Raw genomic sequence first — 16178 nt, 5'->3', positions numbered from 1 at the left:
ACAGCAAGTTTCTAGAGACTCGATTAGGAGTCTTTGTAAACTGTGTTTCTAAAGGAACTTAAGTTATTGCCAAATGCCAATGTGCTTGCACTATCAAGTTTGTTATGAATAAAAAAAAATCATTTTAAGTTAGAGCTTAATAATTATTATTTCACTGTTACTATACTTCTTCTTAATTGTATTTCAGTTCAACAATTACTTTGATAAAATACCTGTACTTATTTTTGTGATGTGCAAATGGCTTTAGATACCTATTAGGTCCATAAATTACCACATAGCATATACGAAACAAAATAAAACAATTCCTTCTAGCAGCACCTTTGTTGTTGTTCAGTCGTTCAGTCGTGTCCGACTCTTTGTGACCCCATGGACCAGAGCACGCCAGGCACCCCTATCCTTCACTGTCTCCCGCAGTTTGGCCAAACTCATGTTAGTAGCTTCAAGAACACTGTCCAACCATCTCGTCCTCTGTCGTCCCCTTCTCCTTGTGCCCTCCATCTTTCCCAACATCAGGGTCTTTTCCAGGGAGTCTTCTCTTCTCATGAGGTGGCCAAAGTACTGGAGCCTCAACTTCAGGATCTGTCCTTCCAGTGAGCACTCGGGGCTGATTTCCTTCAGACTTGATAGGTTTGATCTTCTTGCAGTCCATGGGACTCTCAAGAGTCTCCTCCAGCACCAGAATTCAAAAGCATCAATTCTTCGGCGATCAGCCTTCTTGATGGTCCAGCTCTCACTTCCGTACATTACTACTGGGAAAACCATAGCTTTAACTATACGGACCTTTGTCGGCAAGGTGATGTCTTTGCTTTTTAAGATGCTGTCTAGGTTTGTCATTGCTTTCCTCCCAAGAAGCAGGCATCTTCTAATTTCGTGACTGCTGTCACCATCTGCAGTGATCATGGAACCCAAGAAAGTGAAATCTCTCCCTGCCTCCATTTCTTCCCCTTCTATTTGCCAGGAGGTGATGGGACCAGTGGCTATGATCTTAGTTGTTTTGATGTTGAGCTTCTGACCATATTTTGCGCTCTCCTCTTTCACCCTCATTAAAAGGTTCTTTAATTCCTCCTCACTCTCTGCCATCGATGTTGTGTCATCTGCATATCTGAGGTTGTTGATATTTCTTCCGGCAATCTTAATTCCGGCTTGGGATTCCTCCAGTCCAGCCTTTTGCACGATGAATTCTGCATATAAGTTAAACTTAGTTGGTCTCTAAGGTGCTACTGGAAGGAATTTTTTAATTTTGTTTCGACTACGGCAGACCAACACGGCTACCTACCTGTAACTAAATAGAAAATTCTTTCCAGTAGCACCTTGGAGACCAACTGAGTTTGTTCTTGGTATGAGCTTTCGTGTATCTGAAGAAGTGTGCATGCACACGAAAGCTCATACCAAGAACAAACTCAGTTGGTCTCTAAGGTGCTACTGGAAAGAATTTTCTATTTTGTTTCGACTATGGCAGACCAGCACGGCTACCCACCTGTACCTGTAACTAGAAACCTAAGTACCGATGAGGTCCATCAATTACCATACAGCATATATCCAACGCAAAAAACAGTGACAATTTGTTGTTGACAAAGGACAGCTGGACACAGAAAGGGCCCCATTACCTCCAGCAGTTTAGGGCTTCGTCAAACCTAAATCCGGCCCTGCTTGGGGGTCCCATCAATGAACTAGGGGTTCCCCTGTGGCTCACCTGGCAGCTGCACTGGAGACAAGACTCCGGTTTGAAGGCCTCTCCGTGGGCATAGCGCTCCCCTTCGAAGAGGCAGTCGTGGCAGAGAGGGCAGCACTGCCCGGGTCCAGGAGCCGGGTGCGAACAGAGGGTGACTTCGCAGGGCAGAGACTCGCACACGGTTTCACCGCCCTGTGAGGAGGAGAAGGGGAAGGAGGTCGCCCGATGCCACGCAACCCCCCAAATCTTTTAGCGCGGCATCAGTTTCACTGTGGAACTCCCCGCCTATTGAAATCAGGCAGGCGTCTTTGCGGTACCCTTTTGGGTGCCTGCGAAAAACTTTTTCCGCTCAGACGAGCCTGACCAGATGTTTAGGTGGCGGAGGCGAGTTTTTTAGTCTCTTGTTAATTCCGGAAGCCTTAAATCTCCTTACAAGCCTTGAAGCCTCATTAATTCCCGTGGAATGCTCTCCACAGGGAAGTTCGCCTGGCGCCTCCTTCATTGTACACCTTTAGGCGCCAGGAAAAACGTTCCTTTCTAACCAGGCCTTTGGTTGATCTGATTTACATCCTATGCCCTTTTAAAATGGTGTGTTTTTATTATTATTAATTATTATTATTATTTTATGTATTTTGTGGTTTTATATCTTGATTTTATTCTGTGAACTATAGGGCAGTATATAAATTCTAATCATCATCATCATCATCATCATCATCTGGCATATCCCTTTTTGCAGACCACTTTGAGGTTTCCTTTCTCTTATAATCAAGCGGCGTGCCAAAGGCCTCTGGTTGCCCCTCCCACTTTCACCTCTGCCCCGCCTCTGATAGGCCTGCGGCCCCCGAAAAGTCGCTGGGAAGGGAATATGGCCCTCTGTGAGGAGTAGGGACCGGAGGCAGAGGATCTCACCACGCAGGAGCACTGCTGACACGGGTCCGACGGCGAGAGCCACTGGGAGCCTTCCGGATACTCACGGCCTCCGTGCTGGCACACTGTTGGGGAGACCGGGAGTGATGTGGGTTAGGAGTCCGCCAACAGCCCCTCGTCCGCCCCAGCCTCAAACGTGAGAGCCAGTGTGGCGTCGTGCTTCGACCTGGGAGAGGCGGGTTCGAATCCCCACTCTGCCCGGCAGCTTGGGTCAGCCGCCGCATCTCTCGGCCTGTCCTACCTCGCAGGGTTGTTGCGGGGATTAAGTGGGGCTTCGGGGAGAACCAGGTACGCCTCCAGGAACTCCTCGGAGGGGAAGGTGGCACATTGATGGAATAAATAAAAGCGGATTCAGGGGGACTCGCAAGACCGTTTTTTTTTGCGGCTTACCTGAGCATTGTGGGCAGCACTGTCCAGGCTTGCGGACGGGACTGGCGCACAACACCTGGGGGCAAAGGACTGGGCTGCAGAGGACGTTTCCGCGGAGGCAGCTGCATTGGCGGCATGGGTCGGAGGCCGGGTTGAAGGCTTGCCGATTGGCAAGTTTCTGGCCCTCATGGAGGCAGCCGTCGCAGGTCGGGCAGCAGGCGGGAGCCTGGGGGGGCAGAGGGTGGGTGCACTGCTGCGGGCAGAGCTTGGGCTGGCAGGTCACGACTTCGGCCTGCGGAGGGAGGAGGGAGGCAGCTCAGGGGCTAGGACACCTGCTTGGCATGCAGAAGGCTCCTTGGTTCAGCCTTGCCATTACTGGGTCGCGCTTAAGGGGGGTGAGTGCTGCTGGCGTGCTGAGCGAGGCCGGGGGAGCCCACCTGCCCGTGTAGGTGCCAATCCCTCTGCCCTCGCTCACCTGGCATGTGCACGTGTGGCAGGCGTTCTGCGGCGAGCCAAAGGCCTCCCCGCTCTTGTAGAGGCGCCCCTGGAAACGGCAGGCGCCAGTGCACTTCGGACAGCACTGCCCGGGCGGCACGACGGGGTTCTGGCAGGGCACGGCTGGGCACGGAGCAGGCAAGCAGGTTACGGTGCCAGCCTGTGGGCGGAGAGAGATTGGGGGGGGGGGGAGTCCTGTGGTTTACTTCCTGGGCATTTGCAGAAATGTTCATAGAAATGGGATACCCCCAGGAATTGGTGATGACCATCATATGCGCCCTATAAAATCCATCCCACTAGGCCACGCTGCCTCTCGGCTCCAAAGCCAGGGAGGAGGTACCAGCTGGACGTTTGTGTGAGAGAGAACATTCAGTATATAAGTAATTGTATGAGCTCCTGTTTTTCATTGGATGTCATTCTTATTAGATTTTACTCTTTGCGGTTCTATTTGCTGCAAGTTTCTTAAATTGTTGTACCGTATTTTTCGCTCCATAGGGCGCACCGGACCATAGGGCGCACCTCGTTTTTAGAGGAGGAAACAAGAAAAAAAATATTTTTTCTGGTTTTCCTCCTCTAAAAGGCCTGTTTTTTTGAGGATCGGCTAAAAGTTTTGCAGCTTTTTTGCAAAGGGAAAAGCCCTGTTTTTTTGATGATCGGCTAAAAGTTTTGCAGCTTTTTTTGCAAAGGGAAAAACCCTGTTTTTTTTGAGGATCAGCTAAAAGTTTTGCAGCTTTTTTGCAAAGGGTGAAAAGCAAAGAGGGAAAGCCCCATTTTTATGGGGTTCAACTCACATTTCTGCAGCTTCTAAAGGAAAGGGAGCCTTTTCTACAGTTTCCAGACAGATAATCTAATCAGCCAGTCCCATGTCGCTGGGGAAACAAACAACCTCCCTCTGCAGCACATTCAACAAAGGAGGGCGGGGCTGAAAGGGAGCCGGGACTCTTATCTCTCTCCTGAACTCTTGCTGATCAGCTGCTGAGCGGGGTCCTTTCAACACCCCCTTTTCTCTTTGTAAAATAAAAGGCATGATCCTCTTTTGGCCCCTGGGCAATTCGGCTCCAGGGACCACCATTCGCTCCATAAGCAGCACAGATATTTCCCTTTACTTTTTAGGAGGAAAAAAAAATTGTCTTATGGAGCGAAAAATAGGGTATTTTGAATTGTAGGAACCCGCCCTGGGATTTTAGGGTGAAAGGGGAGCACTAAAATAATAATAATAATAATAATAATAATAATAATAATAATAATAATAATAATAATAATAATTTATTTATACCCCACCCAGAACAATAATATAGTTGTAGTACTAATAATAATAATAACATCAGTATGATGGTGTCCAAGTGTGTGAAGCAAGTCTTTCCCAAACTGTTGTGGGGAGGGCAAACAAATCAACCACTACCCCAAATTCCTTGAGTCAGAAATCCTGCAAAATTTGTCACCAGGGAGGCCAGCTTCATGTCTGACCACAAAACTAGCAAGAACCCATTTCAGGGGAGCCTAACGTTGACCGCTGGTCTGGAAAACATCTCCTGATAAGGTGCAAGGAGGGATTGGCAAATACAGTAAAAAAAAAACATGGGTTGAGTGAATCTTTCCAAGGACTGTGGTTGGATGAGAGATGCTGGGGTGATGGCAGGAGATGGTTGTGGTGAAGATCAAGAAGCCAAGATGACGGCTCTTTTGCATCCAGGGCAGCTGTCTCCCAGCTCCATCTGGTATGCAGGATGAGACCCTCCCTGCCAGGGACTCTTTCGCCTGAGTGGTGCATGCTCTGGTTATCTCCCCCTTGGACTACTGCCATGCGCTCTACGTGGGGCTACCTTTGAAGGTGAACCAGAAACTACAACTAATCCAGAATGCGGCAGCTAGACTGGTGACTGGGAGCGGCCGCCGGGACCACATAACACCGGTCCTGAGAGATCTACATTGGCTCCCAGTCCGTTTCCGAGCACAATTCAAAGTGTTGGTGCTGACCTTGAAAGCCCTAAACGGCCTCGGTCCAGTATACCCGAAGGAGCGTCTCCACCCCCATCGTTCAGCCCGGACACTGAGATCCAGCTCCGAGGGTTTTCTGGCGGTTCCCTCCCTGCGAGAAGTGAGGTTACAGGCAACCAGGCAGAGGGCCTTCTCAGTGGTGGTGCCCGCCCTGTGGAACGCCCTCCCGTCAGATGTCAAGGAAATAAACAACTATCTGACTTTTAGAAGACATCTGAAGGCAGCCCTGCGTAGGGAAGCTTTTAATGTCTGGTTTTTTATTGTGTTTTTAATATTCTACTGGGAGCTGCCCTGAGTGGCTGGGGAAACCCAGCCAGATGGGCAGGGTAAAAAATATATTATTATTATTACTATTATTATTATTAGGTGTGCTAATGGGATCCCTCTCTCTGACCTTTTCGGACTCCGTTCTGCCATGCATTTCTGAATAGAAGGTCTAACAAATGTGAAATCTGGTTTGAGCCTCTGTACTGAGCTCCCGAGGGGAATTTTCTCCCTCCTCCCTCCTCTGCCCCCCCCCCCCGCTTACCGAACACTGGCATTGGTTGCAGGGGTCCCGGGGGTCGGGGAAACGCTCGCCGTCCAGACAGTCTCGCCCGTGGAAGCTGCAGGAGTCACAGGTGGGACAGCCGCAAGGATCGCGCGAAGGGTGAGGGCATCGGGCCGTGGGGCAGAGGGGGGGTCCGCAGGAGACGTCGCCTCTCTGGGAAGCGGGGAGAGAGGAATATAAGGTGGGGGTACCTGGAAAACCTGGTGGTGCCCAAGGGTCCAGCCCCTAAGCACGGAGACACCCTATGGAGACGGCCCCCCTGCATGCATAGGGAGCCCTCACACCCTCTTCCCCGTCCCAGGGCAGATCTACACACAGGGGGCAAAAAAACCTATAAATAACTCAGAAATTAAATTGTTAAAAGAAAAAAAATGCTATGGAAAATCACTTAGATTTTTTTTTTTTTTACTCTCCAGCGCCTTCTGGTGTTGCATGTTTATAGAGCATTCAAAACCCTGCTTTTTGACTCATTTAGCTGAGTCCCCAGTTTTATTTTATCCTGACACTTATTTCCGTAGTTTGCCCTGCATGAAGAGATCGCTTTACCCGAAATGCGCCCATAATCCCCGTGCTACGTTTGTAAGAAATCAATATTTTAGTGGGGCACATCTTTGGAACTCCCTGCCTCTTGACACCAGGCAAGCGCCATCAACGGAGCTCTTTTCGGCGCCTGCCAAAAGCATTTTGGTTCGGGCGAGCCTTCCCCGAGAATTGGCTGAGATGGAGAAGTCGATGTGTTTAATTAAACCATTAGTCATAGGAAAGCCCTTATGCGCAGAAAGGAGAATGAGCTTGTATCTGCATCTGAAGACTGGGGGGGGAAAGACTATTTTCATGGAAAATAGTAGAGTTGGATGCTATTATGGACTGGCGGAAGTCCAGTCCTAGAATCACAGGAACACAGAAGTACAGTGCTGTCAAGTATCCCGTATTGGCCGGGATTCCCCCGTTTTTCGACGTGTTTACCGCTGCCGCCCCGGATTACTCAAAAACCCGGATATTCCCGGGTTGTCAAAGGACTCCCTTCCTTCCCTGTCTCCCCCGTTCTTTGCCTGCTGTCACTAAGAGCCAGACTAGCTGCAGACAGGCAGCAGCCAGAGGAGGGGGGAGGAGGAGGAGGAGGAGAGACTGGTTGCGGAGCTCCCCCCCCCCATATCGGTTTAAGCGGGGCTTGTGGGTGGCGAGGAGCCGCGGCTGCCGCCATCGGCTTCCGACGACATGCCCCCTTCTCTCTCCCCCCACCCCACAAGTTGCCTTAAGGCCCTTTCCAGAACTTGAGCCCCGCCCCTTCCCTCTTCCCCGTCCGCTTCTGAGTGGCGCCGCCGATTGTGCACACACAGCCACGGAGACCAATGAGAGCCCGGAGACGCCAGGCTCCGTGCGGACGCGTCGACCAATGGGCGAGCCCGGGCATAGCGACCCGGAGGCGGTGGCGCGGCCGAGGCCCAAAGCAGCTTGATCTAGGGAAGAGCGCGGACGCCGCGTTCTAGCTGCTCCGCCCACTTTTGCTTCTGGCTCCGCCCACCACTGCCACGTGACTGTCATAGGTGAGGCTGCTGATCCCTTATTTTCAAATCCGAAAGTTGACAGCTATGGAAGTATAGGGTTGAAAGGAACCCCAAGAGGTCCTCTAGTCCAATGCAAGAAACACAGGTAAAACTCAAAACTTACCAGGCAGTGACATTCCTCACAAGGCTTGTTGGGGGCACGGAAGGTGTCTCCCTCCCCATATTCACGGCCCTGGAAACTGCAGCCTGTAGGGGAAGGAACAGGGAAGGACTCCGAGATCCCACAATTGAAAAGGGCATCGGACGTTAGTCTGCCAAAAATAGCGTTTTCGCCTGGCACCTAAAGAACCGTTGGCCTAGAACCAGTTTTGCCCACCTGGTGCCCTACATGGAAGCTGCAGCCCAGAAATCTCTGGGGGGGGCAGCAGGTGGGCGAAGGCAGCCCCTCAGATATTTCAATGCCCATATATCGCCCTCCAAATGGAGACCCACCCCCCAAATATAATTTGTGACGCTCCTCTGGGTCTCGCCGCCCAGAACGCTCTGCTCGTCTTCTTGGATCAGAGTGGCACCAGGCCAAGGAGGCCCCTGTGGGGAGCCAGGCACTCCACGCTGCCCACCCACCCTGCCCCAGAGCGGGTAGGGCGCCTTTGCCCAAGGGGCACTGACCTTGGCACAGCGGGCAGGAGCAGGGTCCGGGCACAGGGTAGGTGCAGGGGGCTGGAGGGCAGAGATTTTTCAGGCATTGAACCGAGCCGGCCTGTAGCAAACGGAGCAGGGCATTAGAATCACAGAATCGTAGGGTTGGGTGGGACCCCCGGGGGTCATCTAGTCCAACCCCCTGAAATGCAGGAATCTCAGCTAAAGCATCCAGGACAGGTGGAAATCCAACCTCTGCTTAAAAACCTCCGAGGAAGGAGGGGCCACCCACTTTCTGAGGGTATCGGTTCCATTGCTGAACAACTCTTACCCTCAGAAAGTTATTCCTGATGTTATTCCTTTCTTGCACCTTGAAGTCATCGGTTTGAGTCCTACCTCCCATGAGCAGCAGAAAACAAGCCTTCCGTGGGACGGCCCTTGAGATATTTGAAGGTGGGTCTCATATATCCTCTCAGTCTCCAGGCTTATATTGGGAGCTAAAAATATTAATAATATTGGCTAAAAATAGCTTTGTCATGTATAATGAGATAAGAATCCAATGTCTCTATTCAGACCAGGTCTCTCCATGGTTTTTAATTAGTTGCAATTCAGTTGCTACTCAAAGAGTTAAAAACTGGCAGTGATCTATCCCCTTTTGGGGGGTTCAGGTTAAAGTTGTCTTTTAGGAAGCAGGAAGGCCCATTTTTAGGGGTTCAGGTCAAACTTAAAACCAAACTTAAAACCATGGAGAGACCTGGTCTGAATAGAGACATTAGATTCTTATCTCATTATACATGACAAAGCTATTTTTAGCTATCTCACCCCTTGCTTTTTCCTGTAAGACCAACTGCAGTTGTTAACAGTCGTCAACAGGTTTTCCACACCCATAAGCCAATCCCCCATTCCCACCACCCTTCTGAGTAATACCCCTCCCCACCCTCTCACTATATTTAAGGGTCTGGTGACTTCTGTTTCAGTGTATCTGAAGAAGTGTGCATGCACACGAAAGCTCATACCAAGAACAAACTTAGTTGGTCTCTAAGGTGCTACTGGAACGAATTTATTATTATTATTAATTTTGTTTTGACTATGGCAGACCAACACGGCTACCTACCTGTAACTATTATTATTATTATTATTATTATTATTAAACATACCTCAACCGTTCTGCATAAGGTTTGGCCTCCGAGGAATGGTTGAGGGAGACAGGGATGTTTAGCTTAGATAAGAGAGGACTGAGAGGTGATGTGATAAAAAAGGTAAAGGGATCCCTGACAGTTAAGTCCAGTCGCGAAAGACTCTGGGGTTGTGGCACTCATCTCGCTTTACTGGCCGAGGGAGCCAACGTTTGTCTGCAGAAAGTTTGTCTGGGTCATGTGGCCAGCATGACTAAGCCACTTCTGGCGAAACCAGAGCAGCGCACGGAAACGCCATTTACCTTCCCGCCGGAGCGGTACCTATTTATCTACTTGCACTTTGACGTGCTTTCGAACTGCTAGGTGGGCAGGAGCAGGGAATCGAGCAACGGGAGCTCACCCCGTCATTGCGGGGATTCGAACCGCCAACCTTCCGATCGGCAAGCTCTAGGCTCTTTGGTTTAGACCACAGCGCCACCCGCGTCCCTCGGTGATGTGATAGCCATCTTCAAATACCTGTCGCCAAGCTCTGGAGGGCAGGACCCAAAAAAATTGCAAGAAAGGATATTTCGACCAAACGTTAGGGAGATCTTCCTGACGGGAAGAGCTGTTTGACAGTGGAACGGACTCCCTTGGAAGGTGATGGACTCTCTTTCCTTGGAGGTTTTCAGGAATTCTTTAGCTGAGATTCTTGCGTTGCAGGGGGTTGGACTAAATGACCCACGGGTTCCCTTCTATGCAGTGCCGGATTTACGTATAAGCTAAACAAGCTATAGCTTAGGGCCCTACTCTCTTGCCCCCCCCAAAAAAAATTAAAGGAAAAAAACAACTGGATGTAAATTTCTAAAATATAAGATAAAAAACAAATACAATAAAACCTACACACAGCAACAGTGTTTTGTGTTGTGTAGACTCCTGTGATGTAAGTCATGGGCCCCGCCTGCTAGCCTGCTCCCTAAAATATCACTAGTTTGCTCCTTTCTATATATAGGGTGCCTACATTCTGCATGGACTGGTTGCATGGCAACATGTGCAAATGGCTTGAGATACCTATTAGGTCCATCAGTGACCATGTAGCATATATTCAACACAAAAAACAGTGACAATTTGTTGCTGACAAAGGACAGCTGGACAGTGGCGTAGCTAGCCTCAGTGCTGCTGGGGGCGGCGGCAGCGCAGAGGCACCCCCCCTGGGGGAGGGGCACGACGCGTGCGCCGTGACGTCATCATGACGCCACGATGCACGTGTATGCAGAAAGGGGGAATTTCCCCCTTTCCAAGGCTTTTTTTTGGCGGGGGGTGGTGGCCAGCTAGGAGGGGGTGGCAAGCGTGACACCCCCTCCTCGCTGGTCGGCCCCCCCCCCCGCCGGAAAAAAAGCGACGGAAAGGGCAAAAAGAAGCAGAACAAGCGCTTCAATGCGCCTGTTCTGTTTCCTTTCGGCGGGGCGGGGTGAGAGGGGCCGGCCAAAGTGTCACCCCACCTCCCCTTGACCTAGGGGCGGCCCGCCCCCCCCCGCCCCCACCCTGCGACGCCCCTGCAGCTGGACATATCAAGGGTCCCGTTACCTTCAGTTGCTGAGGGCCTCATCAACCCTAAATCTGGCCCTGCTTCTACGATCCCATCTTTTGGGAAAGCCCAAAGCAATATTGTGGAAAGGTTAGCTGCTATTCCACAATTCTTTTTTTTTTTGCAACCGAGGCGGGCCTGACAGATCCACCGCCAGAATGTGTCCCTGCCCGCGGCCCCAGATTTTGAGCTCCTCACATTCCTCAGCCCCTGAGCAACTCACCCTGCATGTGCACTGGGAGCAGAGGGGGTCCCCGGGGTCGGCGAAGCTCTGCCCGTTGCTAACGGTGACGCCGTTATAGGAGCAGCCTGTTTGGAGACAGGAGAAGAAGGCGAGCGATGATGAACTCCCTGCTTTTGCAAGTTCCAGTCTGGAGGTCAGGTTTCTGCAGGAAGCCGTGCCCCTGAGCATGTTCAGAGAGCCTCTCCAGCTTTCCAGAGGCAGATCTGAACGCTCCTCTTCCTTGTTCGCTCCTGTTTCTGCCCGTAGCCCCCTCTCACTGAGAGCCAGTGTGGCGTAGTGGTTAAGAGCGGTAGACTCATAATCTGGTGAACCGGGTTCGCTTCCCCGCTCCTCCACATGCAGCTGCTGGGTGACCTTGGGCTAGTCACACTTCTCTGAAGTCTCTCAGCCCCACTCACCTCACAGAGTGTTTGTTGTGGGGGGGGGGGAAGGGAAAGGAGAATGTCAGCCGCTTTGAGACTCCTTCGGGTAGTGAGAAAGCGGGATATCAAATCCAAACTCTTCTTCTCCCCCCCTCTCGCCCCGGCACTCACCGTGGCAGACGGGGCAGCACTGGCCGGGGCCCCGGACGGGGTGGGTGCACCCGGCTTGGTAGCAGGGCTTTTTGGCGCAGGTGACGAATCCACCCATGCAGGTACAGAGGCCGCAGGGGTCCTGGGGGTCCGGGAACTCCTGGCTGTTCAGGTAGCCCTCGGAGAGGTAATTGCAACCTGGGGTGGCAGAAAGGAAGGTGGGAGAGAATTTCAGGGGCTACACGCAGGCAAGCGAGCGGGAATAAGACCCTGCTTCTCCTTTTTTTTTTTTTTTAAAGAGTTCTCCAGAGCTTTTAAAAAAATGTTCAAAATAACTTCTGTTAAGAAACCAGAAGCCTGGAAAAGAAATAGAATGGAAGAGAAATAGAATATTATCAACATTATTATTAGTGTTATTATCTTCCTTTTGACATTTTTTGTTTATTTACTTGTTGTAAATAAATTGTAATATACGCAGAATTGTGAAATCAGAACACAAATAACCAAATAATTTTGTATGTAATCATTTTTATTTTTATCTTTGCAAATGATTTGGGTAATGGCTGGAATTCTGTAATCCTATCGTCTAATTTTGTTTTTTTAATTAAAATCATGCAAATAAATAAATAAATAAATAAATAAATAAATAAATAATAAAAAGAACCCAGAAGCCTCTTTATTAGGAATTTTAGGGGCTGAGATACAAAGGGAGCAAAAAAGACTATTCATGTATGTGATGGCGGCAGACAGGATGCTCTCCTTAGCCTAAAGATGGAAGGTCGACAAGAGAAAATTGATGCAAAACTGATGGACTATGCTGAGATGGCTAAAATGACCGGGAAAATCTGGACGATAAAAACTTCAGTAAAGACTGGGGGAAATTTGTAATATGTTTGACAGAACACTGTAAACAGTTAGAAACACTGGCAGGATTGCAATAACGCTCGCAATGTGAAAAGAACTATAGGAGAAAATAGAGTTTTATGGATAAACGGAGGATACAGTGGTAGCTTGGTTCTCAAACACCTCGGTTCTCAAACTCTGAAAACCCAGAAGTAAGTGTTCCGGTTTTCAAATGTTTTTTCGGAAGCCGAACATCTGATGCGGCTGTCGGCTATTGTTTCCAGGGCACCTGCACCAATCAGAAGCAGCGCCTTGGTTTTTGAACATTTCGGAAGTCAAATGGACTTCTGGAACTGATTACCGGTACGTTTTCGCTATTTATATTGTGTTTTTGTTTTGGAACACTTGGGTTTTGGAAAGGTCTTCCGAAACGGATTAAGTTTGAGAACCAAGGTACCAGTATAATACGATATGCAGCGAAAATGGTTGTTTGTGGACTCTGTGAAAGGGAGGGAGGAAGCCCGAAAATTCAGAGAATTCTATATTCTTTTGGATTATTATTTTTCGTGTGAATGTGAAACCAAATTGTAAAACCAGTTAAAACTTTTATTAGAAAGAGAGAAAAGAATTCATTCCTCTTTGGGATGCACCCAGAGTGCTTACCTTCGCAGACTTTGCAGCAAGGTCCCGAGACGGGGAAGGGACACTCCGATGGCGGGCAGGATTTGGGCTTGCAGGTGACGCTCCCCTCCCAGCAGGAGCAGACACTGCAGGGGTCTTCGGGGTCGGGAAACTGCTCTCCGTTGGGGAGCTCTTTCGCCTGGTAAAGGCAACCTGGGGGCGGCCGGGGAAGAGAGAGCACAGAGGAGGAATAGTCAAGGGAGAGAGGGGGGGGTGATGGGGAGCCAGGACTCCTGGGTTCTCGGAGGGAAGCTGGTGGGGAAGGAGAAGGGAGCTGATGGGTTAAGGCAAAGGGGCGTATGGGAGTATGGAGGAAGTCGAGATTTCCGTAGTGTTCATGACGGCATGGGTACAGGCCAATAGGCCCCTGCAGCGGCTGAACGTGCAATTATTGTAAAAGGCAGGGCACGAACCTCAGTCTTATCGCCGGAGCGGTACCTATTTATCTACTTGCACTTAAAGCTGGCCCTGGAGTCCAACATAGACTGGAAGGCGGCAGGTTAAGCAAAGTCTGGGTTTGTCATAAATGAGGATTTCTATTATCGGTTTACCTATTTTGCAAACTTTATACACCGCTCAATTGTAAAATAAACCCAGCAACCTCAAAGCGCTTTACAGAAACGTAAAGCACAGAAATCAAGAAAACTTCGCAACCATGCTTTGAAAGATTCAAAAAGTTGAAATGCTAAAACGGATTAAAATCCACATCAAGTTTGTAAGCCACTGGGCAGGTATACTTGCACTTTGACGTGCTTTCGAACTGCTAGGTTGGCAGGAGCTGGGACCGAGAATCGGGAGCTCACCCCGTCATTGCGGGGATTCGAACCGCCGACCTTCTGATCGGCAAGCCCTAGGCTCTGTGGTTTAGACCACAGCGCCACCCGCGTCCCTTAAACCGAGGTATCACAGTATTATTATTATAATGAGCAGAGGAGCGACTTCTCACCATCGCACGAGCGGCAGCAGTCCAGCTGCAGAGGGTGGGAGCACTGGGCCGGCGCGCAGGGCTGGCGTTGGCAGGTGATGGTCCCGTTGTTGCAGATGCAGTCGCGGCATTTGTCCGAGGGGTCGTAGAAACGGCCCATGTGCTGGTAGGGGACGCCCAGGTAGAAGCAGCCGGCTGGGGGAGCTGTAAGAAGGAAGAAAGGAGGATTGTGAGTTGGAAAGCAATGGTCTTTTAGAGTTTGCTTTTAGAGTGGCATACAAAAGATGAACATGATACACTGGGCAAAGGATTTGGGACATAATATTTAGAAGGCAGATTGGGAAAGGCTATGGAAATCAGTTTTTAAATTTACGGCATGTACATTGAAAGAAAAATCATATGAAACTCCGAGATCAGAGGGAGGAGAAGGTGCAAGAAGACTGGAAGAAATTTAAAGAATATTTGAAACGACGTGAAAAGTTAGATATTTGAAATTGAAATCAGTGGACATTATAGGCAATAGCATTACAATGTTAGTTTAAACAGAGCGTATAAGAAGTTAAGTTAGTGATACATTTGAATGATTTTTATACTTTGGTAAGAATAAGGTATTATATATAAGTTGTTAGTTAAGGTTTAAGATAATTTGTAAAGAGGATTCAAAGTAGTTACAAAGTTACTAAATTATATTTGAAATGAACGCAGAAGAGAGGGCGTGAGGAAGTCCCCCCAATTAAGATTCAAAATAAGATTAAGATAGTTAATTAGGTGTTTTATGTAATTTTTTGATGTTTTGTATTAGTTTTCTCTTTGTTTTATTTTTTGTAGTTTGTATATCTTTTTTTTTGTATGTGTATGTTTGTATTGTTTTATCCGTTTGTTAAATTTTTTTGAAAAACCAATAAATTCTTATAAAAAAGAAAGAAAGAAAAATCATATGGAAATGATGTACTAGCGCTTGCCGATCAGAAGGTTGGCGGTTCGAATCCCCGCGACGGGTTGCAGTGTTCATCTCGCGTTACTGGCCGAGGGAGCTGGCATACAGCTTCCGGGTCATGTCCCGTCCCTCATTTAACCCCCACAACAACCCTGTGAGGTAGGTTGGTCTGGGAGGCAGTAAGTGGCCCGAGGTTGCCCAGTGAGCTTTGTGGCTGAGTGGAGATTTGAACCCTGGCCTCACCCAGGCCATGGGCTGGCCCTCTAACCACTACACGGCACTACCTTTGCCATAGCTCTTAGTAGACAGCAGGGGAGTTTCCAGGGTCCCCCGAGCCTCTGGCGACAGGCAAGTATTTTTCTTTAATTCACCAAGGCCTTTCAAACAACTCGTGAAGCCATTTCATTGCCTCTGATTGTATTTTGCATTTGGTAACTTATGGCGTGAGCTGCCGGGAGAGTTTCTGTCGGCGCGAGGGGCGCACGGGCTTAGGAAATAAGTGAGCGAGCAACAAGCCCTTCGGGGGTCAGACCCCATGCCAGGGAAGCGGGAAGACCCTGGAAGGTGAAGCTGGTGCAGTTCTGTACCTGGACACCGGGGGCAGCATTCTCCGGGCATCAGGAACGGTTCCGGGCAAAGAAGGGGCGGGCAGCGGCGGGAGAGGCACTGGACGTTCCCATTCTGCAAATGGGACGGGGGGGAAGCTGGTTGAGCATTGCAGTGTTACAGTTCTATGATTCTTTGCAGGGGAGGGGGTTGGACTAGATGGCCCCTGGGTGTCCCTTCTATGATTCCAACGGGAAAGACCCCACCATCCTTCCCCCGGGAGTCTTCCGCTGCCCCAACCACCCTGGCACTCGTGAGACTCACGATGCAGTGGCACTGCCGGCACTTGTCCGTGGGGTGGGGGAACTCGGCCCCGTTGGGGTACTCCTTCCCAGCGAAGTTGCAGCCTGCGCCGGAAGGGAAGGGTTAATAACAGCCCTATCAGTTGGAGAAAGGGATCTGGGTGATTCTGGGGAGCACTGGGGGCAAGACTAGGAAAGGAGTGGGTATCGGGGGCGGCGTCTATCCGGGGTTGGGCTAGATGACCCCTGGGGTCCTTTCCAATTGTACAATTCTGTTACTTTCTGGGTGTGATTCTTGCCTTGCAGGGGCTTGGGCTAGATCATCCC

At 49.8% G+C, this 16178-nt stretch overlaps 1 protein-coding gene across 1 annotated transcript in view; it reads right to left on the bottom strand.

Moving 5' to 3' along the window:
* KCP (kielin cysteine rich BMP regulator) overlaps positions 1-16178 on the bottom strand; it is a 97933-nt gene that overhangs the window by 33842 nt on the left and 47913 nt on the right. Inside the window, exons 25-37 of the mRNA XM_033162530.1 lie at positions 15874-15956; positions 15591-15684; positions 14088-14270; positions 13124-13294; positions 11639-11815; positions 11085-11170; positions 8189-8279; positions 7683-7765; positions 5991-6164; positions 3444-3623; positions 2990-3260; positions 2582-2664; positions 1694-1864 (exon numbers count right to left, since the gene is read on the bottom strand). Coding sequence (XP_033018421.1) covers positions 1694-1864; positions 2582-2664; positions 2990-3260; positions 3444-3623; positions 5991-6164; positions 7683-7765; positions 8189-8279; positions 11085-11170; positions 11639-11815; positions 13124-13294; positions 14088-14270; positions 15591-15684; positions 15874-15956 — 1847 coding nt within the window. The remainder of the gene's footprint in view (positions 1-1693; positions 1865-2581; positions 2665-2989; positions 3261-3443; positions 3624-5990; positions 6165-7682; positions 7766-8188; positions 8280-11084; positions 11171-11638; positions 11816-13123; positions 13295-14087; positions 14271-15590; positions 15685-15873; positions 15957-16178) is intronic.

Source organism: Lacerta agilis, chromosome 10 (genome assembly GCF_009819535.1).
Source record: "Lacerta agilis isolate rLacAgi1 chromosome 10, rLacAgi1.pri, whole genome shotgun sequence".
In the NCBI taxonomy this organism is placed as follows: domain Eukaryota; kingdom Metazoa; phylum Chordata; class Lepidosauria; order Squamata; family Lacertidae; genus Lacerta; species Lacerta agilis.
The sequence above is the reverse complement of the archived record's forward strand: the minus strand, read 5'-3'. Positions and strand labels throughout refer to the sequence as shown.